Here is a 17,200-nt window from a genome sequence, read left to right as displayed (position 1 = left end):
CCGCTCTCATCACCCCACCACCCCAGTCTCCTGAGAGTTAAGAAGTGGTGAAACAAAGACTTATTCTGCCCTTTTAATGTCACGCTATTTGGTATCTGTGAAGGAGAATGGGACAATAGAGGAATCGCAAATCTAGTGAAAACACAGGCTCCGCCTTCCTGGCGCCAGCCCCTCCCCCTCCCTGAAACTCCTCCCCGTATCTTAGCATCCTCCACCTACGACCACGCCCCTTTCCTCGGCGCCCTCCCGCCTTCTCGGATTCCTTACCCCTTCTCGGAGTCCTCGCCCTCCTCTCCTACTCGCCTCACGTCAGGTTTCCCCCGCCTCTCACACTTGCTCTCCTCCCGCCTCTCAGAGTTCTCAATCTAAGGCCTTCACCCCACCCCAACCTCTCATTCCCACTCCCTGCTGCCAAAGCCGGTGCAGGACCCCGGCCGGAATGGAGAACCTGGGCACCCTGTCATGGGCAGGTCCCGAACTGGGGCTGAGGGGTATCTGGCCCTCGTCCGCATTCGCCGCCCCTGAGCGAGGCAGGTGGAGTAGATTCAGGGCTAGGACCTGGTTAAGCTGACAGACTAGAGCTTCCTAATCTCATTGACCTTTATGACCAGGACCTGCCCTCCCCAGTGGAAACCCAGGCTGTGCCAGCCCTGACCCCACTCCCCCCCTTTCAAATAGAACCCTTTCCCTGTCCCTTTACCTCACACTTAACATCCTTCTCCATCCCTATTTCCATTGCCCCCTGCCCCCAACCCAGACACCCTGAGCTGGGAGAGCCGCCAGCTAATTAATCCCATCCGGTTATTATGTGAGGATTCTGAAGGATAAAGGAAGGTGGGGAAAGCCAGAAGGGGGGACCTGGGTTGGTGCAGTAGTTGGGCAGGCTGATGGGCATTGACAGTGCCCACCCTCAATCCTGGGACACAAGGATGGGAACATGTCATCCCTGGCATTGGTTCCTTCTGTGGCTGGCTCCCTGCCTGCTGGGCACTTAGGTAGATAGAAGCATGGGCAGAGGCCAAGCCCCAGAAGCACACTCAGACACACCACCAGGGCTCCCAGTGGTTTAATCTGGGGGACATGTCTCCCCCTAAATACATACTTTCCCCTACCATTGAGCTACCTCCTTCCCCTGTTCCCAAGCTGGACCAGGGAGGAGGTGATTCTGGCCCTTAGCCACAGCCCACACTATACCTTGCTTGCTCTGTCATTCAGACATCCAATTTCAGAGCTAGCCTCCAGGGGAATCTCCCACCCCAGGTGCCCCTGAAAGGGCCCTGAGTTCCAGCACCAGGGAGAGCTGGGAAATCTAGGACCCTCACCCCCACTGTACCCTCAGTGAAGTGAGGAATCATTCTAGTGGAAAGGCCCTTGGAGAAGTTCAAGTTCCAATGCCGCATTTTTACAGAGGGGGAAACTGAGGCCAGGAAGGGAGTGATTTGCCCCAAGTCACACGATGCTTAAGCAGAGTTAGGATTAGAGCAAAGCTTCCTAGATCCTTGTAAGAGACTCCATTCCAATTAGCTCAAGCTCCATTTCTAACCCTTCTGTTAAGAACCATGGGAAAAATTAGATATCTGTATTTATATGATATATAATACACATATGTATAACATCTTTAAGAAACAGATAGACATCACTAGGTGTAGGATTCCAGAGCATTGCAGACTCACCCGCCTTGGGCCTCTACTTCCCTTGGCCAATAACTAGCCCTGTTATTCGCAGGGTCTTATCTGGGTCCACCTTCTAGGTCAGCCCAGAAATGCTGCCTATCAAATCCTGAGTCCACCTCCTAGAACTGCCACATTCTAGGAGCTTAGAACTTCCAGGCTTTGATAATGGGCAACTCTTGATCCCTGAAGCCTTGGTTCCTTTTGGCATTACAGAACCACAAGGAAGTCATCTAGAATCAACACTCCTTCCTTGACTCTGTGATCAATCTAGAGCCACAGAATCTTGATTCCTTTGGACATTCTAGAATGGCACTTAAAAAACAACCTGTGGATCATTTAGAAGCACTGATTATCCCCTTGCTTCGATGTTCTACAGCCAGTGGCCTGGAGTTATTTAATATCAAGAACTCCCAATCTGTCACTTTAGTCCTTTTATACCCAGAGTCTCCATTGTTTTGTGCATTCTAGAAACGCAACTCGTTGGGTTCTGGAGTAGTTCTGCCATCTAGGTGAAATCCATTCAAGAACCATCAGTACTTGTCTCTGTGGTGAATCTAGATTCACAGAATCTCAAAACATGGGCTTTCTGGAACCACAGGTCTTTTCTTGACTTGCAATCAACATTCCTTGTCTTTGGTTAATCAAGAGAGTACTGAATTTTTAGGGCATTCCATAACTTTCCCTCCTTAGGTGCTCTAGAAAAAATGACTTGCTACTTGGTTGGCTGAGTAAAGAAACAACAGTCCCTTGAATCTTAGATCAATCCAGACCTATAAACTCTTGACCTCTCTTGCTGCTTGAGAGCTGCTGACTTCCTCCCCCAGAGGCAGTCTATACCATTGATTCCTGACCCTGCTCAACAACCCAAGCCAGCCCCATGAAGAATCTAGAACCACCTGCCCTTGCCTCTTGGGTGGTCCAGAATCCTGAATCTCTTAGCTCTGGTGAGACTCAGGAATCAGGCTGATAAAGGGGTCTCAGGAGGGAGCACGCAATGCAGAGGAATTAAAATCCAGTATGTCCATGGTGGGTCCATAGGCATGGCAGAACTTCACCAGCTAATAATGTATCCAGCAGGCCTGTTGGTCTTGGGGAACACTTGGCTCCATCCCAGGAGAGGGCCCGATCTTTCTATCTTGCTGCCTCTGGGAAGGGGATGCACATGGGGGACACCAGCTGGCATCATGGGGGCAAGGTCAGCGCCAGGGTTGGTGTGAGTATTCGGGGGCTGGTGGCCCCATCTTCTGCCTCCTCCTCCTCCCCCTCCTTGGCTTCCTCTTCCTCCTGACAGAAGCTCAGAGCAAGTTCATTCTCATAACAAAATGCAGTCAGAGAACCAGGGAAGCTAGACTTGGGGCTGTGGGAATCCTGCTGTGCCCGTTCATCCAGCTCCTTGGCGCTGCAGACTGGTGTCCCTGGGACCTCATAAGTGCGATGGAAGTGGCGATAGTCGACCTCATACTGGGAGCCACGCTGGAAGAGGACTGGCTCAAAACGATGGCCCCAGAGCAGCTCACCAGGGAGATAGGAAGAGCGACACTGTGTGGTCATAGCCGTGGCCTCAACCATGCCCTCCAGAATGACCACTAGCTCAAAGTCGGCCTGGGCCAGCTCGGCACGTCCTAGTTCATAGAGTGGACTGGAGGAGTCAATCTCGTGCACGATGGTGATGGGAGACACAAGGAAGATGCGATCAGTGCCACTGTCAAAGCCCACGTCCACATCCTGGTGGTCCAGTGGTATGTACTCACCTTCTGGAGTCACACGAGGCTGCAGCAAAAAACCAGGTGGCCGAAGACAGACATCAGAGAGCATGGGGATGAAGACAGAGATGGCGATAGGAAGGGGCATTCAGAGAAAGAAAAGAGCAGAGACCGGCAGGGGTGGGGGTGGGTGAGTAGAAGAACCCAGAGAGAGGGAGATGGTGACCCAGAAGGAGAGGGAGATGGAGGCCCATAGAAAGAGGGGTCAGAGACCCAGAGATAGAGAGGGATAGAGTGATATTGGCATAGAGCCACAGAAATCAGCAAGACAGAGAAGTCAAAGAAACAAGATAAGGATGACATCCAAGCAGCAATAGGAGGAGACAAAAAGAAAACTGGCTTTCAGTAAACAGCCAGAGAAAGATAAGCCAGGGTGACAGTCTAGGTCCGACATCCTGTGTTCAACCACAGCTTCAGGCTAGCCCCTGGGCTCTCCGCCCCCCACCCCCACCCCAATGACAAGCGCTGCAGGCCCTTGTGTATATGTGTGTGTGTGGGGGGGGGGGGGGTGAGGGTGTGCAGTCTACAGGCCAGGTAAGGATAGTTTCACCCCACCTCCCCATTGATTCCATACCCACCTCCCAGGCCATGTCAGCACCCCACAGACTTCTGGGATTGACAACATCCCTCCCAGGTCATGAATCCTGGTGTCTCAGTCAAGCTGGAGACAGAGGTGGAGGTTGGGACCCATTCTCTCCCACCTGTCTCTGAGAGAACCCAGTCACTGCTGGGAGCTGTAGTTCCTACCACCACCCTGTCCACTTTTTTACACAAGTAGAAGCTCAGCCCAAGATTAAGTGTCTACTTGGACAAGGGCAGCTAGCCCCAGAATTTGGGCAGTTTGACTACAATTCTAGAAATACTAAAGCGCCCTTTGCAGGACGCAGGAAGCCACTACCCCAGGAGCCAATGGGAGCTGCTATTTTGTTTTGCCGAGAAGCTAAAATTCAAGTTTCCCATCCCCGGCCCTATACTCCTCCAAGCAGGAGGATGGTGGGACATACTGGGCCACTGAAGTGGAGAACAAAGTTTCTCACTAAGGCTCCAGAACCCCCCAGAGGTCATGGAGAATTGTGTTCCAGGGCTCTGTAGGTGTGAGCTGCACCCCATCCTGGGACCTACACCTCCCACAATCCCACAGTTGCCAGTCATAGGGCGCTGGAAATTGGGAACCTGAGCGGTGATTTACACCATGCACAAAACTGCGCCTCCTCAGACCATCTCGTGGGGGGAACTTACCCTGCCCCCAGAGGCTTCTGGGAATTGTAGTTCAGAGGCTTTGCAGGCTAGGTGTGGTCCCAAGGTTTAGATTTCTCGCAATCCCACTGGGGGCCCATCCTCAAGCCCCAGAAAGCTCTCTATGCCTCAAAATCTGTCTCACGTCTAGGCTTCCAAGAAGAGCTGGTCACAGACTTCTCTCTTGGGTTTATATCTCCTACCATTGCTCCGGGACTCAACCTCAGGCCACACGTGGAGCAAGAGGGTCCCGGCCGGGAGACTGCTGGGAATTGTAGTCCATGCACCCTCCAGGGCGGGCACACCTCGCCCTCAGGCCTACATCTGCCACAATCCCCCCGGGCTCCCACCCACCCGGCGAACGGCCCCCCCTGCCTCGCTGGGCGGTGGCCTCGCACCTGCAACAGCTGCGCCCGCACGTGGGCCTCGACCAGGTGGCTGCGGCGCAGGTTTCCCACGCGCCACATGAGGCAGAGGCGGCGGTCGCGCAGCGCCACGACGGCGTTCTCGCTGAAGATGAGCGTCTCGTTGCGCTTCTTGGGCTTGGCCATCTTGGCCATGACGGCGCCCACGACGAAGGCGTCGAGCACGCAGCCGGCGATGCACTGCAGCACCACGGCGGCCACGGCGGCCGGGCACTCCTCCGTGACGCTGCGCACGCCGTAGCCGATGGACGTCTGCGTCTCCAGCGCGAACAGGAAGGCGGCCAGGAAGCTGGCCACGTGCGAGAAGCAGGGCGCGGCGGGCGGCGGCGCGGCCAGGTCGCCGTGCAGCGAGGCGATGAGCCAGAACGCCAGGCCGAAGAGCAGCCAGGAGGCGAGGAAGGAGCAGGAGAAGAGCAGGCACATCCAGCGCCAGCGCACGTCCACGCACGTGGTGAACAGGTCGCTCAGGTAGCGCGCGCCCTGGCCCCCCAGGTTCACGAAGCGCACGTTGCAGTGGCCGTCCTTCTTGACGAAGCGCCCGCGGCGCCGCCCCGCCGCCGCCGCCGCCGCCGCCCGGGCTGGCGCCCACCCGTTTCGGCACAGCGCAGGCCCGGCCTCCTCATCGCCCGCCCCGCTGGCCCCCGACTCCAGGGCGCCGCTCAGGCGGCGCAGGGCCTCGGCCAGGCCCATTAGGCGGGGACACCCCCTTCACTTGGCCTAGGGGGGGGCGGGCGCCCCGAACCTGCGAGGACAGGAAATGGGCAGAAGTGTCAGAGGTGCCAGGAATGGGTGAGCTACCAGTTTTTCTTTCACATTGATGTTTCTCTCTCTCTCTCACTTCCTCTCTAAAAATCAATAAAAACATATCCTCGGGTGAGTATTAAATATATATAAAGAGTTCTTACAACCCAATAATAACAAGACAATCCAATTTAAAAATAGGCAAAGGATCTGAATAGACATTTCTCAAAAAAAGATATTCAGATAGCCAATAAGCACATGAAAATCATGGCATCGTTAGCCAACAGGGATGCAAATCAAAGCCACGAGATACGTCTTCACAGCTACTTAGGACGGCTGAATAATAAACAATACACAACAAAACCAGAAAAAGGCATTGACAAGGATGTGCGGAAATTGGCACCCTCAACAGCCTGGCAGTTCCTTAATGGTTAAACATAGAGTTGCCATGTGACCCAGCAATTCTACTCCTCGGTATTACCCATAAAAGTGAAAGTACTGACAAATGCTACAACATGGTTGAACCTTGAAAACATCACAAAAGACCACACATTGTATACTTCCATTTATCTGAAATATCCAGAATGGGCAAACCTATATAAATTGAGAAAGTAGACTAGTTATGCCCAGGATTGTGGAGATGGAAGGATTGGGAATTAATAGCCAAAGGACATGGCATTTCTTATTGGGATATACAAATGTTCTAATATCAATTGTGGTAATGATTACACAACTCTGTGAACGTACTAAAGACCCTTGAATTGTACACTTTAATGTGTGAGTTGTATGGTATGTGAATTGTATTTCAATGAAGCTGTTACACACACACACACACACACACACACACACATACACACACACAACCCAAGCTACTCCCTGACTGTCAGACCTTGGGCAAGTCTGAGCCTCAGTTTCCTCAACTGTAAAATGGGGAAACTGGACTTTATAAGGTCAGGAAGGGCCTCCAGTCATATAGACCCAGGGCCCAATCCTGGCTCAGCTGCTGACCCACTATGAGCCTTGGGACAACTGACTCCCTTTTCTGGAGCCTCTATTTACTCATCCATGGGATGGGAATAAAAACCCACCACCTTGAAGGGAAGAAGGATCCAGAAGAAAGACCTTGGGCTTTTGAATCAGGCAGTTCTAGGTTGAATCCCAGCTTTGCCACTTACTAGATGTCACATCCCTTCCCAAGCCTCAGTTTCCTCATCTGTGAAATGGGAGGGAACCTCATCAGCTAGACAGGGTGGAGGAGAGGAAGGGGCAGGGTATGGAACTGCAGACCTCATCACCCTCCAGCAGCTACCGTGGGGGACCTCAGGACCCGTTTGGGCTAGGAGTGAAATATTTGGCATACCGGTTCCATCAATATTTACCAAGCACCTGCATATTATGTGCCCCTGTGTCAGGCTCTGGAATCCTGATGGGCTTCCTGGCAGGGCCGGGGGCACTCAATCTGAAGAGAGGGCTGTTAGTCAATGGCAAGTTCAGTACCAAGGGGTTCTTCTCCCCCCTTCCCCTCCACTGCCCCACCTCCAGCTCTGCACCTGTTGTCCATGACCCCCTGGACAGCCCTGCCACCTGTGGCTTTTTTTTGGCCCATTCCACAGATGCAAAACCGCAGCTCAGGTCAGAGTGGACTGGGCCTGGCAGTGTCCAGCATCCATGATGTATCCCAACCCTCTCTTTTCACCTTTAACTACTATGGCTATTAGAGATGCTACTAAACTGAGGCTAGTCGCTGAAGAGGGCAGGTTTGAGGTCAGGATCCAGGCAGGCTCTGCCCTCAACATCTATAGTCCTCTCCTGCCCAGAAGCGCCCACTATGTTCTCCTTCCCATCTCAGAAACCACAGATGACAGGGTAGGGGGAGGTGGACTAGCTTCCCACTGACCCAGCCCCCACCCCAGGCTGGGCCTCCTCACATTCACTCACCTCTCTAACCACAACCCTGGGGACTTTGCTTTTCACAGGAAACAGCTGCTGGTCTGTCCCTTGGCTCAGTTTCCTCAGCTCCAAAACGGCAAATCCTGGGCTCCCTGGGCTCAGGCTACAGACCATGGACAACCTTATCATAGGATGTTCTGAGCACCTGATATGTCCCAGGCCTTGGGATGAGCTCCCTGGATGTCCACAGCCCACCCACTGGACTCCACCAGACCCCACCGCTCACCTTGACTGCTCAGGATACTGGGAGTTCAGGGTCATTGCCCCAATTCACAGGTTGTGGAACAGGCTCAGAGACCTCCCAGACCCATGCAGTGCGGGGGTGGGTGCCAGTTGAGTTCTGAGCCTTTCCAACACAGGACTGCATCCCAAATAAATCCTGAGTCCCATACGCAGCTGGTAAGGCCGATGTGACTGTGTCCATTTCCCACAGCAGATGGGGCAGGGGCTTCACCTCCAGGGGGCCCTGTCTGCGTCCAACATGGCCCAGCTCTCAGGGGCGGATGCTACTAGGACTCAGGGCAACCCCCTGCCCCGCAGACAGGTAGACAGGATGGGAGGGAAAGGCTCCAGAGCCTGAAGTCCTCCCCCATCCGCCCCTGACCTTCCAGAGCAGCTTAATGTTTCCATATAAAGGCGACAGGGGGCTTAAGGTGTCAGTCACTGCCTAATCTGAGGCCAAGAAGCTCCACCCCCAGGCCCAACCTCCCTCCCTCCCAAATAAAACACACACTTTCACTTTTTCCTAGACCCTGGGTGCCCCCTCCCCAGTGGGGTCTGCAAGGCAGGCTGAAGGACAGGGACTGACAGGAGGGGGGGAGGGGCAGACTGGGCAAAGACAAGGGTACAGAAGCTGAGATGAGTGGGAAGAGAGGTGCTAAGAGAGGGAGCCTGAGAAAGAGGGAAGAACAGAGATGGAGGGATGGACAGAGACCCCGAGAGAGAGAGAAGCCCAGAGAAGGACAGAGACCTAAAGAGAAGGGGACAGAGACCCAGAGAGAGGGGGAGACAGACTCAGAGAGAGGGAGACAGGCCTAGGGAGAGAGGGACAGAAACAGACAGGCAGATGGGAAGCAATTGGGAATGAGACGCAGCGATGTGTCTTAGGAAATGGGAAGACGGGGAGCTGGAAGACACCAACGGAGGACACAGAGATGGGACAAGAAGGGCTCCGTTGAGATGGGGGATGGCAGGGGGTAGGGCAGTGGAAAAGGCAGAAAATGTCAGTGGGTCAGAGTCGGAGGCACCGGAACTTGAAGGGAGACTGTTCTTGGGCTGCACCATCACCGAGGGTAAGAGGACCTCTCCGAGGGGGAACAGCGGGGATGCGGTGGGGATGCTGGGGTAGAGATGCCCAAGGACGGGGGTGGGGGTGGGATGGCCCTCAGCCCCAGGACCCTGCCCAAGCCTCTGCATGGAGCACATACCTGGTGGGGCAGCCCACCCCCATGCCCTCGGCTGGAGGCTCCTCTGTGGGTGCTGAGGGGCTGCGGTCTGTCCTGGGCCCCAGGGGCCTTGTGCCGGGCGCCCGACCTCTATGTCTACAGGAGGATCAGAGGCCTGGTCTGAGGGGGGAGCAGGGGGTGGGGCCATCTCAGAGCCGCAGAGGGGGAGCCAGGGAGGATGGCCAGGCAGGCAGCTGGGCCGAAGCCCAAGCAAGCTGGAAAGGAGACGGTGGCAAGCACACAGAAGGGGGAGGGGGCAGGGACAGAGCATGGGGGCCAGGAGACACAGGAAGATGGGGACACAGATGAGGGAACAAAAGTGGTAGGATTATGATAAAGGGGACAATGACTGAAGGAGATATGGGGGGCTCCCTGGTTCCCCTTGAGATGAAACCTTAAAAAGTTGGGGTCCCAGGTGAGATACCCTCCAGAGACCCGGAGTGAGTTCCAAATGGAATCAAATTTAGGGAAGGCAGAATCGGTTCGCACCCAATGGGTCAAGGGCTGGAGCAGGTGCCAGATTCCTGCTGCTCCTCTCAGTTCCGCAGAGGGAAGTGGCCAGGAGGAAGAGTCACACATCAGGCCTATTCTGGATCTTTATTGCCTCAGGAGCCCTGAGCTTCCTCGCTCCGTAGTGCCTGCCTTCAGGAGAGAAGGCCCAGGCAGCCCCTCACTGGGGAGTCCTGGCCAAGCCCAGCTGACAGGAAGACAAGGGGCAAAACCTAATCCTGCTGGGGGAACCCTCCCTCAAACATGTCCAGTCACTGTAAAGCACTTGAGTTCCCTGGGGTCAAAGGGTCCAGCCAAGTGCCACAGCTGACAAACTATCAACAGTAACTTGGCCACACCAGGCCCACCTGTGAAAGGGGCCAAGCACCCTCTGAAGGGTGGGGAATCACTGGGCTGAACCAAGTCTTCAGGTGGATGGGGTCACTGGAGTCAAACCCAGTGGTTTTAGAGGAAAGGGGTCAAACCAGGTCCTTTGGTGAGAAGGGTCATCGGACCAAACCAAGCCCTTTCAAAGAACAGTAAGACAAACAGAATCCATCATGGGCCAAACCAAGTCCTTCTTTAGAGGGGAGGATGGACTGACAGATCTGAATGGTCCCTCCAGGGAAACCAACTTCAACTTCAGTTCCCAAGTGCGCGGCCAGAGCAGGTGCTGCCAGGCCCTCCTCAGACACTGATGGTGCGGAAGACAGTGAAGCCCGACAGGGCGGTGCTGACCAGGACCCCGGGGCACTGTGGGTGCCAGTGCAGCTCCTTCAGGTCTGTCTCACCCTGGTGCACAAACAACAGCTGCTGGGGGAGGTCCGCCAGCCCGGGGTCGGCCTCCGTGTCACCCGCCTCGGGGTCCCGCTCCACAGCCAGGTCCCACTGTGTGATCTGGTTGTCTGCACCCGAGGCTGCGAAGACCCCACTGTCCTGGGGGTGCCACTCGACGGAGGTCACAGGGGCCACGTGCTGCTTGAAGGTGGCCACTGGGGAGCCAGACTGTGGGAAAACAGGAGTCCGGGCTTTGAGCACCTCAGCCTGACTGCTGGGGTACCCCAGGCAGAGCCCCCACCCCTCTCTAGCCTCAGGGTTCAAACAGGGCTCCACCCTTGAGTCCCCACAAGCCAAGATTCTCTGAAAGGGACAGAGGGAAAAGTATAGCTAGTAATAAAGAACTAATGTCCCAGAGGCTGCTTGGAACCCTGGTTTCACCTGCAAAGAGGCCCCTCCCAGGAAGGGGTGGTTCTCCAAGTGGGGTGGTTCCTCATTGATTCTATGGCCTTAAAGGGGGCAGAAGCAGGGCTCCCAGGCTCCAGAAGGAGCCGATGCAAAGAACAAAGACACTGTTCCTAAACAAAGGGGCTGCTGGGGATGGAATCTCTCTAATTTGGAGAAGTGGCTCCAAAGTTCCAATGGCTAATCAACTTGGCCATGTGACCTGGCCACACACCTGCCTTGGGGGCTGGAATCCACTTCTAGAAGCTCCCTAGGGTCGATTCTATAGAACCCATTACACTGGAGGGAAACAAATGATAATGCGGTGGTCCCAGGAGGGCATGGAGCCATACAAAGTTAGGGTTTTGTCGAGAGGGATCCTGGACGCAGCAATTTCTCCCTCCCAGAGCCCTCTCAGCTCTACAAAGTCAGCGTTAGCTGGGCCTTAAGGTCCTGTCTGCTTCTGTCCTTTCTATGCCTCAGTTTCCTCTCCTGCAATGAGAGCGCTGGGCTCCGAGTCTCAGCTGATTCTATAAAATCCACTGAAAAAACACCTACAGCTCCCAGAACCCTTAAGCCCCCAGCAACACAGCTAGCTGTGTGGTCGTCATGGGCAGATGGGAATTGTCGTCCCTGCCTGCCACCATCTAGCTCCTTCTGTCTCCAGCTCTCCAGCTGGTAGAGTGAGTGACTCCACACCAGCCACAGCCATCCTTTTGCTGAGCTGCTTCCTCATCTATACCCCAAAAGGGACAGACCCCAATGCAAAGGGCTTTCCTAACTCCAGTGTATAAAACCACCCAAGGGCAAACCCACAAATCCTAGCGGCTGCTGGGAACAGGAGCTTCTCCAGCCCCAGGCGCCCAGTGGGAAAGTACCTTGAACTGCCGCAGGTCCCAGACCTTGAGGGCCCCGTCATCCCCACCACTGAGCAAGAAGGGCTCCCGGCGGCTCCAGTTGATGACATTGACATCTCCATCATGGGCGGTGGCAGTGGTGAGCATGCAGGCCTTGCTGGGGGCGGCCCGGATGTCCCAGATGCGAATGGAGGCGTCGGCGGAACAGGAGGAGAATACCTAGAAGAGGAGTCTGAGTGACCCGGGGCTCCACCCACCCCACCCGAGAATAGGTACTAGTAGTGGACCCCTCACTAGGACCTGCCCCAGCCCCCTCCTCCCTCAAGATGCACAAGTGCAGGCCCCAGGCCTCCCTCACCGTGTCCTCGGTCGGGGACCACTGCAGGTCCTCCACGGAGCGAGTGTGGCCCACAAATGGCCGCTGATCTACGTGCCAGGAGCCGCCATCCGTGGGCGTCCAGAGGTGGATGTTCTTCTGACAGTCACCAGTCAGCAGGCGCCCTGGGGGAGTCAGGACACTATCTGGTTCCAGCTGGCTACAGCTCACTTCCCTCCCTGCTCTGGAGTCTCAGCACCCACCCCTGCTGCAGACCCTGCTCCCTCTCACCCCAGGACTAAATGTGCACCCCAGGGACTCACCGGGCACACGGGGAGACCAGTCCAGTGCAAAGCCCTCCCCCATATGGCCAGTGAAGGCGAAGATAGGCTTCACGCGAGCCTGCTCGTCCCGGAGGAAGGCTGCCAGGGCCTGGGGGTCATCGACCACCTGCAGAAGCCGCCGCAGAGCAAAAACCTCCACCTGGCCCTTCTCTGACCATACCCCAGCCACCGGCTCCTCGCCTAGCCAAGACACCTGTGTACAAGGGGGGAGAACAAAGGGAGGTGAGTTGGGAGGGACAGGAGGCTCAGAGTGGTGACAACAGCTCCTAGCATCCCTGAGAACTAGGACTGCAGTTCCTCAGACACCCCATCCCTAGGGCTGGGACTATAATGCCAAGAAGCCTTTTTGGGAAAAGATCACAGCCTGCAAGACCAGTCTGGTACTTCGGACACCTCCCCACCCTGTGGTAGTGGCGGTGGGAGAACAAAACTCCTTCAAGACCCCTGGGAATCAAGGCTGCAATTACCACCAGCCCCCACCAGACTCCTGGCCTCTGTTACCCTCTAAACGTTGGAGAGTCACAGGCCTCTGACCTCAGTCCATTTGCTCACAGGAGATCCCGTTCAGCCTCAGGGTTCCCAGTAGCTCCTACCCCGCCCGACCTCCCTCTGAACTCCAGACTCATATCACACTGACCATTCAAACCTCACATGATCAAAACCAAGCTCCTAATCGCAGGATGCAACCTACTCCTCCCCAAACTGCAGGACGTATTCTCAACTTCTCTTCTTCACACCTGCCACCGATGCTGGTTCCACTAAAATGCACCACTTCTAACCCCTTCTCACTACCTCTTGTTGTCAAGCACATTATTACTATGTCATCCTCCCCTTGAACTACAGCCCCCCACAGGACTCTGTCCTCTGCCCTTGCCTCCCTGCAGCCCATTCTCAACACAGCAGCCAGAGGGATCTGCTTAAAACACAAGTCAGATCCCATCTTTCCTCTGCTCTAAATTCTCTAATGGCTCCCAATTTCCCCCCAAGTGAAAGCCAAGTCCTTACAATGGGCCACAAGGCCCTAGACAATCTGTCTCATCCGTGCCTACCCCCAAAATCCTGTCACTGTACCCCTTGCTCATTGTACTCTAAACACACTGGTCTTCCCAACTTCTCTCAAAACTCCTCAAATGTGCCAAGTTCATCCCAGGGCCTTTGCACTTGTTTTCCTTGCATGCAATCTTTTCCCACAGGCCCTTGGCTCACTCCCTCACTTCCTGTGGGTCTCTGTTTAAATGGCACCTTATCAGTGAAGACGTCCCAGATTATACTATTTAAAGTAGCAACCCACCCAGGAACACCCTAAATCCCTTACCTGACAACACTTAGCACCCTTGACATAGTATACATCTACTTAGTTTGTTCTTGTTCCCTTCTCCGCTAGCATGTAAGTCTCGTGCAGCCAGGGACCTTTTGCTCCCTATTAAATCTCCAGGGTCTAGAACAGTACCTGGAACACGGCAATACTTTAATGGAAACACATTGCAAGAATTACAGGCCAAGCACTGCTCTAAATGCTGTATATGTCACCCCATTTAAATCACACATCAACCTGATCAGAAGATGCTATAACCCTGAACCAGAAAAGTAACCCCATAGCTCAGAACAGTTCCTGAGCAAGCTTTTACCGAACATAAAAAGAAGCACCCAAGAGTACTTAGCACCTAGTGACGATTCAGAAGAGCTAAGACATATACAAACTAACATCTAAAATTATGTGCCTGATGCTTTCCCAAAAGCTGAAGGGTGTGAGGAGGTTCCGGGATGGATATGAGAGGAGGGGTGTGCTCCAGAGGATGTAGAGCAGACTCCTTAGACTGTACTTACCCGAACTCGGTTGATGCCACCATAGTGGGGCACCATAGCCAGCTCCAGCTGAGGCTTCCTCTCCTCTTCTTCCTCCTCCTCCTCCTCCTCCTCTTCCTCGCTGCCCTCTGATGGTGGGGGCTTGGTCCCGTGCAGATTGTGCATCCGAAGCATCATTAACCTGGGAGAAAGTGCGATTGACTAAGACTCTGGACATCAGGGTCCTTGGGAGGGAGGGAAGCTTGAAATCCCGACTACTGGGTCTGAGGGAGGCAAGAAGCTGGAAGCCCTACCTCCTCGTCCTGGGGAAGGGGATCTGGAGGCTGATTCCTAGATCTTGAGGCAGTAAGAGGCTGGGGATTGGACTCTTGGTCCTGGGAAAGCCTCTCACTCACCTGTTGCTCTGGGCGCTCTCCGCCTGGGTCCCAGCACACAGGTAAAGTGTAAGAGGAAGCTCTGTGCGATTGTCTCCCAGGTGATCCCGGACTATGTCAAAGCTGAGACAGGGGGCGCCTGGGGAGGGAAGGAGAGGTTGTAAAGTTATGATGGAACAGCGGAATCTCAGCCCTCTCCAGTGTGATGTCACCCCTCTTAGACTCCAGTCTTCTCTTTCAGAGCGCCTCTTAAGTTAAAGGCTCAGGACCTGAGCCCCTTAGGACCCAGGATTCCAGCTCCCTCCTTCCTCTGGGCCCAGGATCTGGGTACCCAGCCCTACCAGTCTGAGCTCGGTGGTACAACACGTAGGCCTCCTCGTCCATGACCAGCTCCTCTCCTTCGCGCAGCGGCGGTCCCCGGCCGGGCAGGTAGACCTGGGCCGGGCCCTCCGACCCTGAATCGCGGGATTCGGCCTCCATGGGCTCCTCTGTTTCACACGTGCGCCGCCGACCCTTGCGCGCCGCCATCTTCGAAGCCTCTCACTCTCGGCGCGAGGTAAGAGCGTCACTTCCGGATTGCATTTTCCCGCCCCGCCCCCTTCCGAGATCAGCCAGGCTGTGCGGTTACCTTGGAAACTTTCTAGTTCACCAATTAGAGGGGCGGGTGGGGAGAGGGAGAAGGAGAACTGCCGTAAGGGCGTCCTGGTTTAGCCACAGGGGCCTGCGGTGGATACCGGGAGACTACACGCCCCGCATGACTTGGGGCGCTCTTCCGCGGAGCAGTGGCAAGGCCTCCTGGGAGTTGTAGTTCTCTGGGAGGCCTGTATTCCCCATCAACTAATCAACTTGAGGAGTTCTGAGCCTCCACTCCATTTTCCACTTTGACTCCCAGCGGTTTCTTTTCGCTTAGATGATTATTCATGTATGCAAATAAGAGCTCTTACTGACAAGGAGCGCGGGTTTCTGTTCTCTGAGGACCCATAAAGCCGCTTTCTTCTCCCCTCCTTGTGATGATGGCTTTATTTCAAAATGCTTAATGTAAACAGGATGATATTACGCGTAAGTTAGTCGGTTGAATCTAGCCTCTTGGGGCAGTCAATTGCCTAACCAGGACTCCATATTGCAGCTATGGTCAGCGGGCACTTAATCAGATAGTCAACCCTCTGGAAGCAGCTATTACAAGCGCTTCGACTCTTTATCGCCCATCAACACCAGAGGTTTGGCTAATTGGCATAATGAAATGTTAGAAATAGATTCTCGTTGGTGAGAGTAACAGTATTCGAGATATGTGGGTTTCCTGGAATGTATTAGACACTCTCCTCGCTTGCATGAACAGGGCATTAAGAATCTTGCAAGCCTCGTTGCCTGTGGTCATAGAAATGGGACCCTAAACTTGATCTTAAAATGGTTTGATCCTGGATCTTTCCTGAGTTCTGCGTCCCCCACATCTCTAGGTCTCTGTCCACCCCCGCCCCTTCTCAGCCCTACTCTTCTTACGGTCTTTTTTCATCTCCTCTTTCTGGGTCTTTGTCTCCCACCTCCCTCCAGGGTCTCTGTTCTCGCTCTGATTCTCTTTCTGCCCCCTTTTTTCGGTGGGACTTTTCTCAGTTTCAGTTTTCTCCAGAGGTTTCGGGGTGGGGGTGGGGCGGTGGCTAAGAGATAGACACGGAGCTCACACTTGGACTGAGGAGGCATAAAAACATGGTTTATTCCAAACACTGCAATGTGGAACAGGAGAAGGGGAAGGAGGGCTGGTGGTGAGCGTGGACTCCCAGGCCCTCCCCTCCACCACCCAGCTCCAGACCCGGCTGGAGATCAGGGAAGAGGAGGCTCTGGAGGGGGGTCTGCTGGGTCATCACTGGAGGGTCACAAATAAGGGCTGAATTTGGAAAGGATGTGTTTGGTGGCACCTGGGGCTGGTAGTGAGGTGCGCCATGGTGGGAAGTTTCGGCCCCTGCAGGTTGGGGTCAACGCTGGAGCAGGCGAAAGGAGGGGAGGGGAGACGGGGCTTCCGTTGGGGGCGTGTCCTATGTCAAATAGGGAAGTGTGACCCGGGGTGGAGGAGAGGGTGTCCCGGTTTGACGTCAAGGGTCACAGTCTAGTCGGGGCCCAGTCTGGGGTTCGGGTCACAGTTTGGGGTCAGAGGTCACAGTCTGGGGTCGGATGACCATTTGTAGGGGTCGGAAGTCACAGTCTGGGGTCAGGGGTTTCTGTATGGCGGGGCCAAGGTCTAGGGTCACAGTTTGGCGAATGTGTCTCACAGTTTTGAGTCCCGATGGATGAAAGGTTAAAAACGGGCTTCCCCGGAGGCGTGGCTGGGGCCGGGGAGCTGCACAGTGATGTGGGGGCCACGGCCCCGGGCGTGGGGGTGGGGCGCGGGGGTGGCGTGACCCCCCCACCTCCCGCCCCATCTGGTGACGTTAAAAAGCCCTTATCGGGTTTTAAAAAAGGTCCAGTGGGCGCCGAGACCTCCACCCCCTCTCTGTCAGGCTGGGGTGAGATTCGGGGACCAAATCCCCTCCAGCTCACGGTGCCCCGAAAACGAAGGGGCACAGGACGC

General features: G+C 55.0%; 2 protein-coding genes across 2 annotated transcripts; both read right to left on the bottom strand.

Annotated features, from left to right (window-relative positions):
* Nucleotides 1-1,580: 1,580 nt before the first annotated feature.
* On the bottom strand, nucleotides 1,581-6,627 carry KCNJ14 (potassium inwardly rectifying channel subfamily J member 14). The gene is made up of 2 exons (XM_087827288.1): nucleotides 5,071-6,627; nucleotides 1,581-3,443 (listed from the first exon to the last, which is right to left on the bottom strand). Exons 1-2 carry the CDS (start codon nucleotides 5,785-5,787, stop codon nucleotides 2,856-2,858), a joined length of 1,305 nt encoding a protein of 434 aa, XP_087683414.1. The 5' UTR covers nucleotides 5,788-6,627; the 3' UTR covers nucleotides 1,581-2,855.
* Nucleotides 6,628-9,811: 3,184 nt separating this feature from the next.
* Nucleotides 9,812-15,168, bottom strand: GRWD1 (glutamate rich WD repeat containing 1). Its single transcript, XM_016206002.2, has 7 exons — nucleotides 14,982-15,168; nucleotides 14,662-14,779; nucleotides 14,288-14,447; nucleotides 12,440-12,653; nucleotides 12,159-12,301; nucleotides 11,822-12,019; nucleotides 9,812-10,727 (listed from the first exon to the last, which is right to left on the bottom strand). Exons 1-7 carry the CDS (start codon nucleotides 15,166-15,168, stop codon nucleotides 10,410-10,412), a joined length of 1,338 nt encoding a protein of 445 aa, XP_016061488.2. The 3' UTR covers nucleotides 9,812-10,409.
* Nucleotides 15,169-17,200: the final 2,032 nt, after the last annotated feature.

This window comes from Miniopterus natalensis, chromosome 18, assembly GCF_054644295.1.
Source record: "Miniopterus natalensis isolate mMinNat1 chromosome 18, mMinNat1.hap1, whole genome shotgun sequence".
NCBI classification, from domain to species: domain Eukaryota; kingdom Metazoa; phylum Chordata; class Mammalia; order Chiroptera; family Miniopteridae; genus Miniopterus; species Miniopterus natalensis.
The sequence above is the reverse complement of the archived record's forward strand: the minus strand, read 5'-3'. Positions and strand labels throughout refer to the sequence as shown.

Bases quoted from the DNA above. Each gene is read 5' to 3' on its own strand.
- GRWD1 (XM_016206002.2), bottom strand. From the start codon at position 15,168: ATGGCGGCGCGCAAGGGTCGGCGGCGCACGTGTGAAACAGAGGAGCCC. The intron at 12,302-12,439 runs GTGAGTCCCTGG...TGACTCCCCCAG, and splicing joins CTGGTCTCCCCGTGTGCCCG to GGCGCCTGCTGACTGGTGAC. The intron at 12,020-12,158 runs GTGAGGGAGGCC...CTCCTCTTCTAG, and splicing joins GGTCCCCGACCGAGGACACG to GTATTCTCCTCCTGTTCCGC.
- KCNJ14 (XM_087827288.1), bottom strand. From the start codon at position 5,787: ATGGGCCTGGCCGAGGCCCTGCGCCGCCTGAGCGGCGCCCTGGAGTCG. The intron at 3,444-5,070 runs GTGCGAGGCCAC...TTTTTGCTGCAG, and splicing joins TGCGGGCGCAGCTGTTGCAG to CCTCGTGTGACTCCAGAAGG.